Source organism: Delphinapterus leucas, chromosome 8 (genome assembly GCF_059928025.1).
Source record: "Delphinapterus leucas isolate spDelLeu-1000000601 "Yukka" chromosome 8, BTC_Dleu_Yukka2, whole genome shotgun sequence".
Classification (NCBI taxonomy): domain Eukaryota; kingdom Metazoa; phylum Chordata; class Mammalia; order Artiodactyla; family Monodontidae; genus Delphinapterus; species Delphinapterus leucas.
The window spans coordinates 73,901,414-73,919,245 of record NC_143136.1 but is presented as its reverse complement, the minus strand read 5'-3'; the positions used below and the strand labels follow the sequence as shown (position 1 = coordinate 73,919,245).

Sequence of the window (17,832 nt, the reverse complement as noted above, 5' to 3'; positions counted from 1 at the left end):
AGAAAATGCCAAAGAATTTTTTAAAAAGCTATTAGAACTAATATGCTATTTTCACAAGCTTACAGGATATAAGGTCAATATACAAAATTAATTTTATTTTCATATACTGGCAGTTAACATTTAGAAATTGATATATTAAAAATACCATTTATAGTAGCATCTAAAAACATGCAATACTTAGGGATAAATTCAAGGAAATATGTATAAGACCTGTTTTCTGATAGCTACAATACACTAAGAGTAACTGAAGAAAAACTAAATAAATGGAAAAACATACTATGTTCATGGATCAAAAGAGTTAATATTATTAACATGACTATTTTCTCCAAATAATCCATATTCAACTCAATCTAATAAAAATTTCATCATCATATTTTTATGAAAATTGTCAAACCAATTCCAAAATTTAAATGGAAATTCAAAGGACTTAGAATAGCCAAATCAATTTTGAAAAAGAACAAAGTTGGAGGGGTCATACGACCTGATTTTAATACTTACTATAAGGCTACAATAATCAAGAAAGTTTGATAGTGACATAAGTATAGACATATAGAGGCCAGAAATATACCCACATATACATGGTCACTGTATTTTAATTCAAAGGGTCAAAGTAATTGAAAGGATAGATTTTTCCACAGATGATGCTAGGAACAACTTCATATACATGTGGAAAAAAAAAAACTCCACCTAACCTCACATAATAACAAAAATTAAATTTAAATTGAACATAGACCTAAATGTAAAAGCTGAAATGTTAAAATTTTGACAAGAAAACATAAAAGAAAATATTTATGACCTTTGGATAGATAAAGACTTCTCAGGACATGAAATATGTGAACCATTAATAATTTTTAAAAAAGATAAAATATACTTCATCAAATTTTGATCTTCTACTCTGCAAAAGACACCTTCAAGGAAGCAAAATGTCAATCCACAGAATGAGAGAAAATAGGCATAATATACATATCTGATAAAGGACTTGTATTCAGAATATATAAAGAACTCTTAAATTCAACCATAAGAAGATAACCCAGTTTTTTTAATATGCAAAGTATTTGACACTTTATAAAGAAAGAAACACAAATGTCCAATGTGCGCAAGAAAAAAATAATTTATCATCATTAGTCATTAGGGAAATGCAAATTAAAACCACAATGAAATACCACTATACAATCACTTGAATGGCCAAAATTAAAAAGACTGATTATACCAAGTGCTGACAAAAATATGGATCAAATGGAACTATCATACATTTCTGCTGGGGATACAAAATGGTATAAGCAGTGTGAAAACTATTTGGGAGATTAGATTTATAAATTAAACATATAGTTATTATTTGACCATTCAATTCCACTCTTAGGTATTTTCTCAAGAGAAAGGTAACATATCTCCAAAGACTTGTACTCAATTGTTCATTGCAGCTTTGTTAATAACAGCCCCAAAATGAAAACAACCTGAATACCCATTGTGGATGAAAGCGTAAAAATAACAAAACATACAGTGGGATATTACCCAGCAGTAAAAAGGAAACAAGCTGCTGATATACCCAACTTCATGAATAAATCTCAAAAACATGCTGAGTGAAAGAAGCCAAGTGCAAAATTATATCTTCCATAGGACTCCTTTTATGTGAAACTCCAGTAAAAATTAATCTACAGCTATTAGAAAATAGATCAGTTTCCCAGCCCTGGTGAAAGTGGCGATTGACTGAGAACATTTTGAGGTAATGGAAATGTTGTGGCAGTTACACAAATGTATGTGTCAAGACACACCAAACTGTGCACTTAAGATGTGTGCATTTCATTATATCCAAATTATACCTCAATAAAATTGATTTTTAAAAAAGAAAGTCTGGTTCCCAAGTGGACTTGAAGGTAGAACATAGGCATCTCAGTAGTTAGAGTTTAGAGTTGGGCTGGGAAGGACCCACATCCTAGCTGCGCTAAGCACCTTTAATTTGCCCAACTGCGTGTGAACCATTTTGTCCTCCAAGACCTTTTGTTGCAGTCAAAGTACTGTCTTGTACCCATACTGACTGGCAGAACATGGTCTTATGGATAATTCTTTATTAAGAAGACACATTAAAGAGGTCATTGCCACAGCCTAATATGGAGACTTTCCTTCCCCTCCTTAATCTTTTGGATCTTGTCATGGGAAGACTAGCATCAAATATAGGGGACCTTCATTTTAGGGTTCTCTGGTCCACCAAAACCAGGGGAGAATATATAAGGAAAGAAAAATTCAGGTATCAGAATAGATACCAGATCACTATCAAACCAAGGAAGTCTATGGAATCTGAGACAAAATAACTGTGGTCTAAAATCAAAGACTCCTAGTAGCTTTGGGGGATGAAATATGCCAAGTATGACTTCTGAGGTCGTAACATATAGGATAATGCTTCAGAGTAGTGTTTCTCAAAAAATGGGACAAGTATTAGGGGTGGTTCATGAAATGATTTTTAAGGGTTCTTGAGATTAATTGGAGTGGTAAACCAACATGATACTAAATAACATTGAATCATACAAGAATTTCTCCTCTAGTTCTCTTAGTTTTTCTGATTATGTATCAAAAGGACTCATTGCATGTTAGTATGTCTTTAACACCACTGTCTTCTCTTTTAAACAAAAAGAAAATACAAAATACCTAACTGTAATGCAGTCAGTACATTTGTTTGTTTATTTACGTAGTTACCTTTTATTTATGGCAAGTAAATTGGTTTTTCATTTGTAGAAGTAATGTCAAGTTTTTGCATAAAGTAAATGTTCTCCAGTAAAAAAGGGGGAGAGCAGTTAATTTATTAAAAATAATAATAATAATAGGTTAAAAATACTATATTAGAATATGGTGATATATGAACATCTGAGATTGGATAACAGTACATGTAAATGTTCATTTGTGAGGAAGATATGTATTTGTGTATAGATATTAACGTACTAAAGAAAATCTACAAGCAGGACATTTTCATGTCATAAATTAGTTTTTAACTTGAATTACTTGCCCCTTACTAGCCCCCAAAATTTCAGACTCCAGATTATTGATAAAAGGCCAGATTAAGATTTTTGTACCTTGTAAATTAGGATAAAACTCCATGAAATTGGGGGAAAGGCAAGAACATATTTGCACAATAATGAAGGGTCAAATTCCATTCTATCTGTCTTCTGTTAATGAGTGCTCTCACTTGAGTGTGGGCAAAGAAGATATGCAGAAGTTACCTATGAAAAAAAGATTCTGTCTCCATAAAAGTTGGCAATCTACTATTTTTGTTTTGCTCTTTTTTCTCTTCTTTTTTCTTGGTATACATTTTAATTTCTTTCCTTTAAGAGAATCCATAAAAATTTATATTTTACTTTAGGTTCATTAATCACTTCAAAAAATACAACTCATGTGTACAGATTTCTTCAAAATTGTTATGCTGTTGTCAATGTTTTGACAGTCTTGTGCAATTTTTAAAAAATCAATCTCAACTAGGCTCTAGAGAATTTTACCAAAAACAAAAAAAGGGAGAGAGAGAACTGTAAAACAGATTTTCTTATTTAAAGAAACATAAAACAGTTTGATTTCTATCATGTGTATATAACTTTCCAAGAGTACAATTAAATTTGGCATGAACAAAGATAAACCCTTTACCTGTCGGAAGGTGCAGAGTTATGTTGTTGCAAAAATCTGTGAAGCAGCATTCCGTTTTGGTAACATTGTTGGAACTATGACAGAAGACTTGCGCATTTAATTCTGGGAGAGAGACACAGGACTTGATCACCTGTTCCTTTCCGTTGGTTAACATAACGGAAGCCCAACATGCTCCTTCTGTTTGGCAGGTAAAGTTTGAGGAGTCACACAAAAGACAAACACACTTCAAACCTGGAAAAGGTAAGGCAAAAAGCTTTAGGAAGCTATAATGCAAATTTATTTCATAATACTTGAATAGCGAAATTCAATCTTTATGAAGATTGAGAGAGGGTTTAAATAGTGCTAGATAGACACACATGCTAAAGCTGTTACTCCCTCTCAGCAATGTGTTTTATCAAAAGGGTTGCCCAATCATCATTTACTATTGCTTATATTTTTACAAGCAATTTATTCAGTTGCTACTATATTTTGAAACAATTTTCTAATCCATGGTGTAAATCCCTCCTTTTTAAGCTCAACCAGCTCTTTCCTAAATCAATAGCTCCTATGAAATGCTAGGATACAGTAACACAGCAACCTAGGGGCGCTGTCCAGCATCACTTGTAGAACATAAGTGTTGTTACAGGAGCTGAGTAACTGTACAGTCCAGTGTATTCTGTTCATTTACAATTTCTCCTTTAAACTGTTAAGTGAATGTGCTAAACACAAACCTAACCATAGATATTTACAGCTTTAAAAAATAGTGTGACTCTTCACATTTATATTCTGTGATTCTTTAACATTATTGTATTGTCACAGTTACCTTTAAGGCATTGATGAGCCATTATACTTCCCCCTCTTCACTAAAGAATACATCTCAGAATGAGAGTCATTTGAACATAGACCATGACCTTCAGGCAATTTTCTTTAATGAACACATCTATTCAGTAGAGCAAAACAAATCAATCATAGAATTTAATATATTCGTATCAATAAAACTTTCAAAAATTAGACTTTGCTAAATTAATCTGTTTTCTTCTCAAGTTTTCTCAACATTCCCTACTTAATAAACACACACACACATATACACACACACCACACGTTAACTCCCATGTTCAAAGTGGTAGAGCACTTCTGTTCTGACGTTAAATATCTGTCATCACGTCAACCACTGGAATAATCCAGTGGTTGTGAGTAATTTATTCAAATTTTATTTAAATTATTTTTCAATAGAACAATGCTGAATAAGCCTTTTGTATCATTACTTTAATGAAGGTTTTGTTAAATTGTAACAGCACCCTGCAATTTCTGAATGTCCAACATTTTTCCATACAATCATTTTTTTCTCAAATTAAAGTCTTTAAATTGCTAATTACTCAAATTGGAGCTGATTTTATACCTGTAAAATATTTGATACAGAAATGGCCATTTTTATACTCAACTTCAAATACCAATGTAAGCAATATAGATAATATTCCTATATAACTGCATGTGTAAGAAAGAACAAACCACATAGTGATCAATAGAAATTATCTCTTCTTTTGATAATTGTTCTTGAACAGCAAAATACCATCCCTACAAACATTTTTATTACTACATGCTAAGGGACTTACAATCATGAAATAAAATACCATTTTTTAATCAACATTGGATCAAGTATAATAGCTTACTCTTCTATTTATTCTAGTGGTTATCAATATAAATAAATATAATCTTTTGTTGATATTAATGTGCTATAGTAGAACCTAATAATGTAGACTGATTGGGACTCAGTAGAGCTAGATATATAAAATCTAGGTAATTTTGAAATGTTTTAAGTCACTCTCCTTGCATAAAAGAGAGCTCATATAATAAAGATCCATCCACCCAGGCATCTTCTGACAGTGGAATCTCCCTCTCTCTAGCATCTTCTGATTCAAATCTGACAAAAGCCTTCAAATCCTGGTAATAATCTTGGCTATTACTTAGCTCCTCTGTGCTTCCACACCCTTATATGAAAGGTGAGATATACCTCCTCACGGTGTCATTATGGAGAATAAAATAGTTAATCTACATAAAGTCCTAAGAATAATGCCTGGCTCATAGGAATTACTATGTAAATATTAGTGACTCTGTCTTCTTTTACTGGAGGAGTTAAAGCTGGTGGTCCTATGAGACAATCAAAATACATTTGTAATCCATAAAGAAAGACTGAATGAACTAATGTGCACAGACCATTTAAAAAGCATAACAAAGAGTGTTTTTCCTATGTTTTCCTCTAAGAGTTTTACAGTGTCCAGTCTTAAACTTAGGTCTTTAATCCATTTTGAGCTTACTCTTGTGTATGGTGTTAGCTAGTGTTATAATTTCATTTTTTACATGCAGCTGTCCAGTTTTCCCAGAGCCACTTATTGAAGAGGCTGTCCTTTCTCCATTGTATATTCTTGCTTCCTTTGTCATAAATTAGGTGACCACATGTGTGTGGGTTTATCTCTGGACTTAAAACTCTTAGAGGAAAACATAGGAAAAACACTCTTTGACATAAACCACAGCAAGATCTTTTTTGACCCACCTCCTAGAGTAATGAAAATAGAAACAAAAATAAACAAATGGGACCTAATGAAACTTAAAAGCTTTTGCACAGCAAAGGAAACCATAAACAAGATGAAAAGACAACCCTCAGAATGGGAGAAAATATTTGCAAATGAAGCAATGGACAAAGGATTAATCCCCAAAATATACAAACAGCTCATGGAGCTCAATATCAAAATAACAAACAACCCAATTAAAAAATGGCCGGAAGACCTAAATAGACATTTCACCAAAGAAGACATACAGTTGGCCAAGAGGCACATGAAAAGATGCTCAATATCACTAATTGTTACAGAAATGCAAATCAAAACTACAATAAGGTATCACCTCACATGGGTCAGAATGGCCATCATCAAAAAATCTACAAACAATAAATGCTGGAGAGGGTGTGGAGAAAAGGGAATCCTTTTGCACTGTTGGTGGGAATGTAAATTGATACAGCCACTATGGAGAAGAGTACGGAGGTTCCTTAAAAAACTAAAAATAGAACTACCATATGACCCAGCAATCCCACTACTGGGCATATACCCTGAGAAAACCATAATTAAAAATGACACATGTACCCAATGTTCATTGCAGCACTATTTACAATAGCCAGGACATGGAAACAACCTAAATGTCCAATGATAGATGAATGGATAAAGAAGATGTGGTACATATATACAATGGAATATTACTCAGCCATATGAAGGAACGAAATTGGGTCTTTGGAGAGATATGGATGGACCTAGAGTCTGTCATACAGTGAAGTAAGCCAGAAAGAGAAAAACAAATACCAGATATTAATGCATATATGTGGAATCTAGAAAAATGGTACAGATGAACCTATTTGCAGGGCAGGAATAGAGACGTAGACGTAGAGAATGGACAAGTGGACACAGTGGGGGAAGGGGAGGGTGGGACGAACTGGGAGATTAGGATTGACATATATACACTACCTTACACAAAACAGATAGCTAACAGAAACATGCTATAAAGAACAGGAAGCTCAGCTTGGTGCTCTGTGACGACCTAGATGGGTGGGATGGGGGAGGTGGTGGGAGGGAGATCCAAGAGGGAGGGGATATAGGTACACATATAGCTGATTCACTTCATTGTACAGCAGAAACTGACACAACATTGTAAAGCAATTATACTCCAATAAAGAATAAAAATAAAAAGCATAACAAAGAAATTCATCTCTTTCTGCATGGCTGAGTGAGTTGAATGCTCTTATTCTTTTAATGGTCCAGGCTAGATCCCCAGTGGTCACAAAGAAGGGTGGTCTTGTGATAGTACAGATAAAGATTTCAGGAAAAGACCAAGTTTCCAGTCCTGGCTCTGTCACTCACTTGTTGATTGGCTTTGGAGAAGGTATTTAACCTTATAGGGCTTCAGTGCCTTCCTCTGAAAAATGGGAAATTAACCAGGGGAAGGGCAGTGGGTCTAGAAATCCTGAAGTCTCATAGAGTGCCAACATTTTACAATTTTATGAATGTACAACTTATGGAAATTTACAATTTAAAAATATGGAAAATTCTTTTACAATTAAAAAACCTACCCCACTGTGGTTATTCTTCAATCTCATATTTTAAGGGGCTGAAGTTGGGAAGAATAACTCTCCTGACACATAGTCTCAAACCATTTGTTACTAGACTCTTCATCAGAGTCTCCTTGAATTTTCTATTTCCATGAGAAGCCTAGCCTGGAAATCAAGGCAAGTAACTAAGGGATATGGGTCCAATGAGTGGAGACAACCATAAAGTACTCAATAACTAAACATATGTTAGTTTCATGTGTGCTTAATGTTGCGTATAATTCCCAGTGCAACCGTGGGAATTAGTTGCCACTCTCTCCATTTTACAGATAATGAAATGAGGCTCAAAAAGATCAAGTGACTGAATTTATGTGGCAGTCATCAGACTACTCAAACAATGTTGTCTCTATCCTACCAAAGCTGATATAAAAAAAAAAAAAAAGATGGGTACAGAAACCATCCTCACACCTCACCAGTTTCTAGCAATGGCGAATAAAATATAACTTATTATAAAATTTATATTTTATATACAAGAAAATATTTTATTTTTAGAATAAAATTTAATTCTAATACAGCAAAAAGACATTAATAATTACTTAACAATGGACAATTGATATTTTGATCTTTATTGTCCTAATTATCTTTTTAAACAAATTCTACCTACATATTTTCTGAGGAGACAAGTGGTCAAATAAAAGTCAATATCCTGTGCCTAACATCTAGTATAAATAACCTTACCTTTCAGTTTGTTTAAGTTTTGTATTAAGTGTAAGTTTCTAAGTACATAATCTGATACTTTCTCTTGGAAGCATTACTAGCTCCTTATAAAAATGATTACAGGGCTTCCCTGGTGGCGCAGTGGTTGAGAGTCCACCTGCCAATGCAGGGGACACAGGTTTGTGCCCCGGTCCGGGAAGATCCCACATGCCGCGGAGCGGCTGGCCCGTGAGCCATGGCCGCTGAGCCTGCGCATCCGGAGCCTGTGCTCCGCAACGGGAGAGGCCACAACAGTGAGAGGCCTGTGTACTGCAAAAAAAAAAAAAAAAACCTCCTTCAATTTAAAGTAAAAGGTACCAATCAGAAGAATAATACAGACCAAAGTGATACAGTTAAGACATAGTAAGTGAGACATTTACTTTAAATCTTGCATGGTGGAAAACACTGACAAAACTGAGGATTTGTTGTTGATAATGGCTTCAAACAATTGCTAAATGTCCTCATTTATTCCAGGTCAACTGGCTGTACTGTAGCACTGACAGAGAACAAACAGCAAACTAAAACGAACCTAAGATGTATATCTAAGACACAACCTACAAACATATTCAGTCTTGCACATAGTGGATTGGTGGGAAATGAAAAATGCAAGACTGAACATAGGTCCCTAGTGTTACCAAGTAAAACATAGGTTGCCATTAGAGACGAGACATGCATTCATATTTTGTTTTTTTAAAAAAATTATGTTATTGAGTCAATTACACTAGAATATTCTATGACAGGATAAAACTGGTTGTTAGCAGACAACAGGTCAGACTTACATTTCTTTATTTTATACTTTCCCATTATACTGTACTTGAGTCATATGGAAAGGGATAGCAAATGAAGTTGAAGAAGGAGGTAATTACCCGTAATAAGGAGGTCTATTAGATTTTCCCCACAAGGAAGATTGCACTTTTCTTGTGTCTCCTCCTACCCTTTTAATTATCCTCTTCTTCCCCCTTTTTGCCAATTAGTCTATAAAAGCCAAGACATCTGTTACCCACAAGACATCTGTTACCCGCATGAAACCAAAGGATGTGCATATTTCTAATCAACCAGAAAATAAATGTTCATCCATATTTACATGTGGTGGCAAGCACACCGTGGTGTCTAGAAATGTAAAGACCATAAGACTACAAAAAAGAACCAAATGTATCACTTGTGTTTGTGTGCTATTCTTACTAATATTTGGTTGGGAAATATTAATGTTTTGAATTAGATATTATTTTCATTAAACTGGTTTCCTACATTTGGGGGTTATATGCTAAAACATTTATTAGCCAGTGCCTTACATAAATTTCTGACACATACCTTTTCCTCTTTTCCAGAAATTAGGTGATTCAATTTCCCTAATTTGGGAGCAGGACATAAAATGCAAAATATTTTTTTAATTCAGAAAACTCTCAGGTTTGACCTGCTGCCTTTCATCATTTGCAGACTTCTGAGTTAAAAAAAGAACAACTCAAGCTCATCAGTGTGCTGAATATGAAAAGGACAGCAACAGGATAGGAGCCGGGACAACTGGCACTACTGTCTGTGAAGTAAAGCTAGACAGGGCAATGGAAATTCTTTGACCCTTTGTATTCCTTTTCAAAATTTTATTTTCTTGTCACATGGTCATTTCAAAACATTTTCCTTTCTTAATGGTAAGGAAAAATAGAATAGAAAAAGAAAGTAGCTTTAATAAAATATGGACAGAGGACCTTAAGATGGCAGAGGAGTAAGATGTGGAGATCACCTGCCTCCCCACAAATACAACAAAAATACATCTAGGGCTTCCCTGGTGGCGCAGTGGTTGAGAGTCCACCTGTCGATGCAGGGAACACGGGTTTGTGCCCCGGTCTGGGAAGATCCCACATGCCGTGGAGCGGCTGGGCCCATGAGCCATGGCCGCTGAGCCTGCGCATCCAGAGCCTGTGCTCCGCAATGGGAGAGGCCACAACAGTGAGAGGCCCGTGTACTGCAAAAAAAAAAAAAAAACATCTACATGTGGAACAACTCTTACAGAAAACCTACTGAATGCTGGCAGAAGACCTCAGACCTCCCCAAAGGCAAGAAACTCCCCACGTATCTGGGTAGGGCAAAAGAAAAAAAGTAAAAACAGAGACAAAAGAATAGGGATGGGACCTGCACCTCTGGGAGGGAGCTGTGAAGGATGAAAAGTTTCCACACACTAGGAAGCCCCTTCACTGGTGGAGACGGGCTGGGGCGGGGTGGGAGGAACCTTCAGAGCCATGGAGGAGAGTGCAGCAGCAGGGGTGCAGAGAGCAAAGCAGAGAGATTCCCTCACAGAGGATCGGTGCCAACCAGCACTCATCAGCCTGAGACGCTTGTCTGCTCACCCACCGAGGAGGGTGGGGGCTGGGAGCTGAGGTTCGGGCTTTGGAGGTCAGATCTCAGGGAGAGGTTGGGATCTCTGGGGTTGGCTGCATGAACACAACCTGAAGGGGGCTAGTGCACCACAGCTAGCTGGGAGGGAGTCAGGGAAAAAGTCTGGAACTGCCTAAGAGTCAAGAGAACATTGTTTCGGAGTGCGTGAGGAGAAGGGATTCAGAGTACCACCTAAAAGAGCTCCAGAGACGGGCATGAGCCACAGCTATCAGTGCGGACACCAGAGATGGGCATAAAACACTAAGGCTGCTGCTGCAGCCACCAAGAATCCTGTGTGCAAACACAGATCACTATCCACACCTCCCCTCCCAGGAGCCTGTGCAGCCCGCCACTGCCAGGGTACCGTAATCCAGGGAGAACTTCCCCAGGAGAACGCATGGTGCGCCTCAGGCTGCTGCAAGGTCACGCTGGCCTCTGCCGCTGCAGGCTCGCCCCACATTCAGTACCTCTCCCTTCCCATGGCCTGACTGAGCCAGAGCCCCTGAATCAGACACTCCTTTAACACCCTCCTGTCTGGGCAAAGAACAGATGCCATCAGGCGACCTACATGCAGAGGCAGGGCCAAATCCAAAGCTGAACCCCGGGAGCTGTGCGAAAAAAGAAGAGAAAGGGAAATCTCTACCAGCAGCCTCAGGAGCAGTGGATTAAATCTCCACAATCGACTTGTACCCTGCATCTGTGGAATATCTGAATAGACAATGAATCACCCCAAAATTGAGGAGGTGGACTTTGGGAGCAACTATAGACTTCGGGTTTGGTTTCTGCATCTAATTTGTTTCTGGTTTTATGTTTATCTTAGTTAAGTATTTAGAGCTTATTATCATTGATAGATTCTTTTATTGATTTGGTTGCTCTCTTTCTTTCTTTTTATATATATATATATATTTTCTTTCCCCTTTCCTCTTTTTGTGACTGTGTATGTGTATGCTTCTTTGTGTGATTTTGTCTGTATAGGGTTGCTTTTACCATTTGTCCTAGGGTTTTGTCAGTCTGTTTTTCTTTTTAGTATAGTTTTTAGCACTTGTTATCATTTGGTGGATTTGTTTATCGGTTTGGTTGCTCTCTTATTTTTAGTTTTTTTATTTTAATAACTTTATTTATTTATTTATTTTTCTTTCTTTCTTTTCTACCTTTTATTCTGAGCTGTGCGGCTGACAGGGTCTTCATGCTCCGGCCGGGTGTCATGCCTGAGCCCCTGAGGTGAGAGAGCCTAGTTCAGGACATTGGTCCGCCAGAGACCTCCGGACCCCATGTTATACCAATTGGCAAGAGCTCTCCCAGAGATCCCTGCCTCAACGCTAAGACCCAGCTCCACTCAATGACAAGCAAGCTACAGTGCTGGACATGCCATGACAAACAACTAGCAAGACAGGAACACAACCCCACCCATTAGCAGAGAGGCGGCCTAAAATCATAGTAAGTTCACAAACATTCCAAAACACGCCACCAGGTGCAGTCCTGCCCACCAGAAAGACAAGATCCAGCCTCATCCACCAGAACACAGGCACCAGTACCATCCACCAGGAAGCCTACACAAACCACTTAACCAAACTTAGCCACTGGGGGAAGACACCAAAAACAATGGGAACTGTGAAACTGCAGCCTGTGAAAAGGAGACCCCAAACACAGTAAATTAAGCAAAATGAGAAGACAGAGAAATACACAGTACATGAAAGAGCAAGGGGTAAACTTACCAGACCAAACAAATGAAGAGAAATAGGTTGTCTACCTGAAAAAGAATTCAGATTATGGATAGTAAAGATGATCCAAAATCTTGGAAATAGAATAAATACAAGAAACATTTAACAAGGACCTAGAAGAACGAAAGAGCAAACAAACAATTATGAACAACACAATAAATGAAATTAAAAATTCTCTAGAAAAACTCAAGAGCAGAAAAACGGAGGCAGAAGAACGGATAAGTGACCTAGAAGATAAAATAGTGGAAATAACAAAGAGAAGAATAAAGAAAAAAGAATGAAAAGAATTGAGGACAGTCTCAGAGACCTCTGGGACATTAAACTCACCAATACTTGAATTATAGGGGTCCCAGAAGAGGAATAGAAAAAGAAAGAGTCTGAGAAAATATTTGAGGAGATTATACTTGAAAACTTCCCTAATATGGGAAAGGAAATGGTCAATCAAGTCCAGGAAGTACAGAGAGTCCCATACAGGATAAATACAAGGAGAAACATGCCAAGACACATATTAATCAAACTATTGGGCTTCCCTGGTGGCGCAGTGGTTGAGAGTCCGCCTGCTGATGCAGGGGACGTGGGTTCGTGCCCTGGTCGAGGAAGACCCCACATGCCGTGGAGCGGCTGGGCCCGTGAGCCATGGCCGCTGAGCCTGCGCATCCGGACCCTGTGCTCCAGAACGGGAAAAGCCACAACAGTGAGAGGCCCACGTACCGCAAAACAAAACAAAACAAACAAACAAACAAAACTATCAAAAATTAGATACAAAGAAAACATATTAAAAGCAGCAATACAAAAGGAACAAATAACATACAAGGGGCTCTCCATAAGATTAACAGCTGATCTTTCAGCAGAAACTCTGCAAGCCAGAAGGGACTGGCAGGACATATTTAAAGTGATGAAGGGGAAAAACCTACAACCAAGAATACTCTACCCAGTAAGGATCTCATTCAGATTCAACAGAGAAATTAAAACCTTTACAGACAAGCAAAAGCTAAGAGAATTCAGCACCAACAAACCAGCTTTGACAAAAACGCTGAAGGAACTTCTCTAGGCAGGAAACAGAGACTTACAAAAACAAACCCAAACCAATTAAGAAAATGGTAATAGGAACATACATATTGATAATTACCTTAAATATGTAAATGGATTAAATGCTACAACCAAAAGACATAAACTGGCTGAATGGATACAAAACAAGACACATATATATGCTGTCTACAAGTGACCCACGTCAGACCTAGAGACACATACAGACTGAAAGTGAGGGGATGGAAAAAGGTATTCCATGCAAATGGAAATCAAAAGAAAGCTGGAGGAGCAATTCTCATATCAGACAAAATAGACTTTAAAATAAAGACTATTACAAGGGACAAAGAAGGACACTACATAATGATCAAGGGATCAATCCAAGAAGAATATATAACAATTGTAAATATTTATGCACCCAACAAAGGAGCACCTCAATACATACGGCAAATGCTAACAGCCATAAAAGGGGAAATTGACAGCAACACAATCATAGTAGGGGACTTTAACAACCCACTTTCACCAATGGACAGATCACCCAAATTGAAAATAAATAAGGAAACACAAGCTTTAAATGACACATTAAACAAGATGGACTTAATTCATATTTATAGGACATTCCATCCAAAAAAAACCAGAATACACTTTCTTCTCAAGTGCTTATGGAACATTCTCCAGGAGAGACCATATCTTGGGTCACAAATCAAGCCTTGGTTAATTTAAGAAAATTGAAATCATATCAAGTATCATTTCTGACCACAACGCTATGAGACTAGATAGCAATTATAGGAAAAAAACCTGCAAAAACTACAAACACATGGAGGCTAAACAAGACACTACTTAATAACCAAGAGATCACTGAAGAAATAGAAGAGGAAATCAAAAAATACCTAGAAACAAATGACAACGAAAACATGACAACCCAAAACCTGTGGGATGCAGCAAAAACAGTTCTAAGAGGGAAGTTTATAGCAATACAATCTTACCTCAAGAAACAAGAAACATCTCAAATAAACAACCTAACCTTACACCTAAAGCAATTAGAGAAATAAGAACAAAAATACCCCAAAGTCAGCAGAAGGAAAGAAATCATAAAGATCAGATCAGAAATAAATGAAAACAAAATGAAGGAAACAATAGGAAAGATCAATAAAACTAAAAGCTGGTTCTCTGAGAAGATAAACAAAATTGATAAACCATTAGCCAGACTCATCAAGAAAAAAAGGGAGAAGACTCAAATCAATAGAACTAGAAATGAAAAAGGGGAAGTAACAACTGACATTGCAGAAATACAAAGGATAATGAGAGATTACTACAAGCAACTCTATGCCAATAAAATGGACAACCTGGAAGAAATGAACAAATTCTTAGAAAGCACAACCTTCCAAGGCTGAACCAGGAAGAAATGGAAAATATAAACAGACCAATCACAAGCACTGAAATTGAGACTCTGATGAAAATCTTCCAACAAACAAAAGCCCAGGACCAGTTGCATTCACAGGCAAATTCTATCAAACATTTAGAGAAGAGCTAACACCTATCCTTCTCAAACTCTTCCAAATTATAGCAGAGGGAGGAACACTCCCAAACTCATTCTACGAGGCCACCGTCAGCTTGATACCAAGACCAGACAAGGATGTCACAAAGAAAGAAAACTACAGGCCAATATCACTGATGAACATAGATGCAAAAATCCTTAACAAAATGCTAGCAAACAGAATCCAACAGCACATTAAAAGGACCATACACCATGATTAAGTGGGGTTTATCCCAGGAATGCAAGGATTTTTCAATATATGCAAATCAGTCAATGTGATACACCATATTAACAAATTGAAGGAGAAACACCACATGATCATCTCAATAGATGCAGAAAAAGATTTTGACAAAATTCAACACCCATTTATGACAAAAACCCTCTGGAAAGGGGGTTTACCTCAACGTAATAAAGATCATGTTGACAAACCCACAGCCGACATCATTCTCAATGGTGAAAAACTGAAACCATTTCCACTATGATCAGGAACAAGACAAGGTTGCCCACTCTCACCACTATTATTTAAAATAGTTTTGGAAGTTTTAGCCACAGTAATCAGAGAAAAAAAGAAATAAAAGTAATCCAAATCAGAAGTGAAGAAACAAAACTGTCACTGTTTGCAGATGACATGATACTATACAAAGAGAATCCTAAAGATGCTACCAGAAAACCATTAGAGCTAATTAATGAATGTGGTAAAGTAGCAGGATACAAAATTAATGCACAGAAATCTCTTGCATTCCTATACACTAATGATGAAAACTCTGAAAGAGAAATTAAGGAAACACTCCCATTTACCATTGCAACAAAAAGAATAAAATACCTAGGAATAAACCTACCTAAGGAGACAAAAGACCTGTATGCAGAAAACTATAAGACACTGATGAAAGAAATTGAAGATGATACAAATAGATGGAGAGATATACCATGTTCTTGGATTGGAGGATTCAACATTGTGAAAATTACTATACTACCCAAAGCAATCTACAGATTCAATGCAACCCCTATCAAACTACCAGTGGCATTTTTCAGAGAACTAGAACAAAAAAATTCACAATTTGTATGGAAACACAGAAGACCCCGAACAGCCAAAGCAATGTTGAGAATGAAAAATGGAGCTGGAGGAATCAGATTCCTGGACTTCAGACTATATTACAAAGCTACAGTAATCAAGACAGTATGGTACTGGCACAAAAGCAGAAATATAGATCAGTGGAACAGGGTAGAAAGCTCAGAGATAAACCCACACATATATGTTTACCTTATCTTTGATAAAGGAGGCAGGAATATACTGTGGAGAAAAGACAGCCTCTTCAATAAGTGGTGCTGGGAAAACTGGACAGCTACATGTAAGAGAATGAAATTAGAACACTCCCTAACACCCTACACAAAAATAAACTCAGAATGGATTAAAGACCTAAATGTTATGCCAGGCACTATAAAAACTCTTAGAAGAAAACATAGGCAGAACACTCTATGACATAAACCACAGCAAGATCCTTTTTGACCCACCTCCTAGAGGAATGGAAATAAAAACAAAAATAAACAAATGGGACCTAATGAAACTTAAAAGCTTTTTCACAGCAAAGGAAACCATAAACAAGATGAAAAGACAACCCTCAGAAAGGGAGAAAATATTTGCAAACGAAGCAACTGACAAAGAATTAATCTCCAAAATATACAAGCAGCTCATGCAGCTCAATATCAAAAAAACAAACAACCCAATCCAAAAATGGTCAGAGGACCTAAGCAGACATTTCTCCAAAGAAGATATACAGACTGCTAACAAACACATGAAAGAATGCTCAACATCATTAATCATTAGAGAAATGCAAATCAAAACTACAATGAGATATCATCTCACACGAGTCAGAATGGCCATCATCAAAAAATCTAGAAACAATAAATGCTGGAGAGGGTGTGGAGAAAAGGGAACACTCTTGCACTGCTGGTGGGAATGTGAATTGGTACAGCCACTACGGAGAACAGTATGGAGGTTCCTTAAAAAACTAAAAGTAGAACTACCATATGACCCAGCAATCCCACTACTGGGCATATACCCTGAGAAAACCATAATTCAAAGAGTCATGTACCACAATGTTCATTGCAACACTATTTACAGTAGCCAGGACATGGAAGCAACCTAAGTGTCAATTGATAAATGAATGGATAAAGAAGATATGGCACATATATACAATGGAATATTACTCAGCCACAAAAGAAATGAAACTAAGTTATTTGTATTGAGGTGGATGGACCTAGAGTCTGTCATACAGAGTGAAGTAAGTCAGAAAGAGAAAAGCAAATACTGTATGCTAACACATATATATGGAATCTAAAAAAAAAAAAAATGGTTCTGATGAACCTAGAGGCAGGACAGGAATAAAGATGCAGATGTAGAGAATGGACTTGAGGACACAGGGAGGGGGAAGGGTAAGCTGGGATGAAGTGAGAGAGTGGCACTGACATATATACACTACCAAATGTAAAATAGATAGCTAGTGGGAAGCAGCTGCATAGCACAGGGAGATCAGCTCACTGCTTTGTGACCACCTAGAAGGGTGGGATAGGGAGGGTGGGAGGGAGATGCAAGAGGGAGGGGTTACGGGGATATATGAATACATATAGCTGATTCACTTTGTTATACAGCAGAAACTAACAACAACCTTGTAAAGCAATTATACTACAATAAAGATGCTAAGTAAAGAAATAAAATATGGGCAATATAA

At 37.0% G+C, this 17,832-nt stretch overlaps 1 protein-coding gene across 1 annotated transcript in view; it reads right to left on the bottom strand.

The window, feature by feature from the left end:
- ACVR1C (activin A receptor type 1C) overlaps positions 1 to 3,883 on the bottom strand; it is a 46,565-nt gene extending 42,682 nt beyond the window's left edge. Inside the window, exon 1 of the mRNA XM_022569768.2 lies at positions 3,628 to 3,883. Within this exon, the coding sequence (XP_022425476.2) occupies positions 3,628 to 3,781 (154 nt within the window). The 5' untranslated portion in view covers positions 3,782 to 3,883. The remainder of the gene's footprint in view (positions 1 to 3,627) is intronic.
- Between the last annotated feature and the right edge of the window lie 13,949 nt (positions 3,884 to 17,832).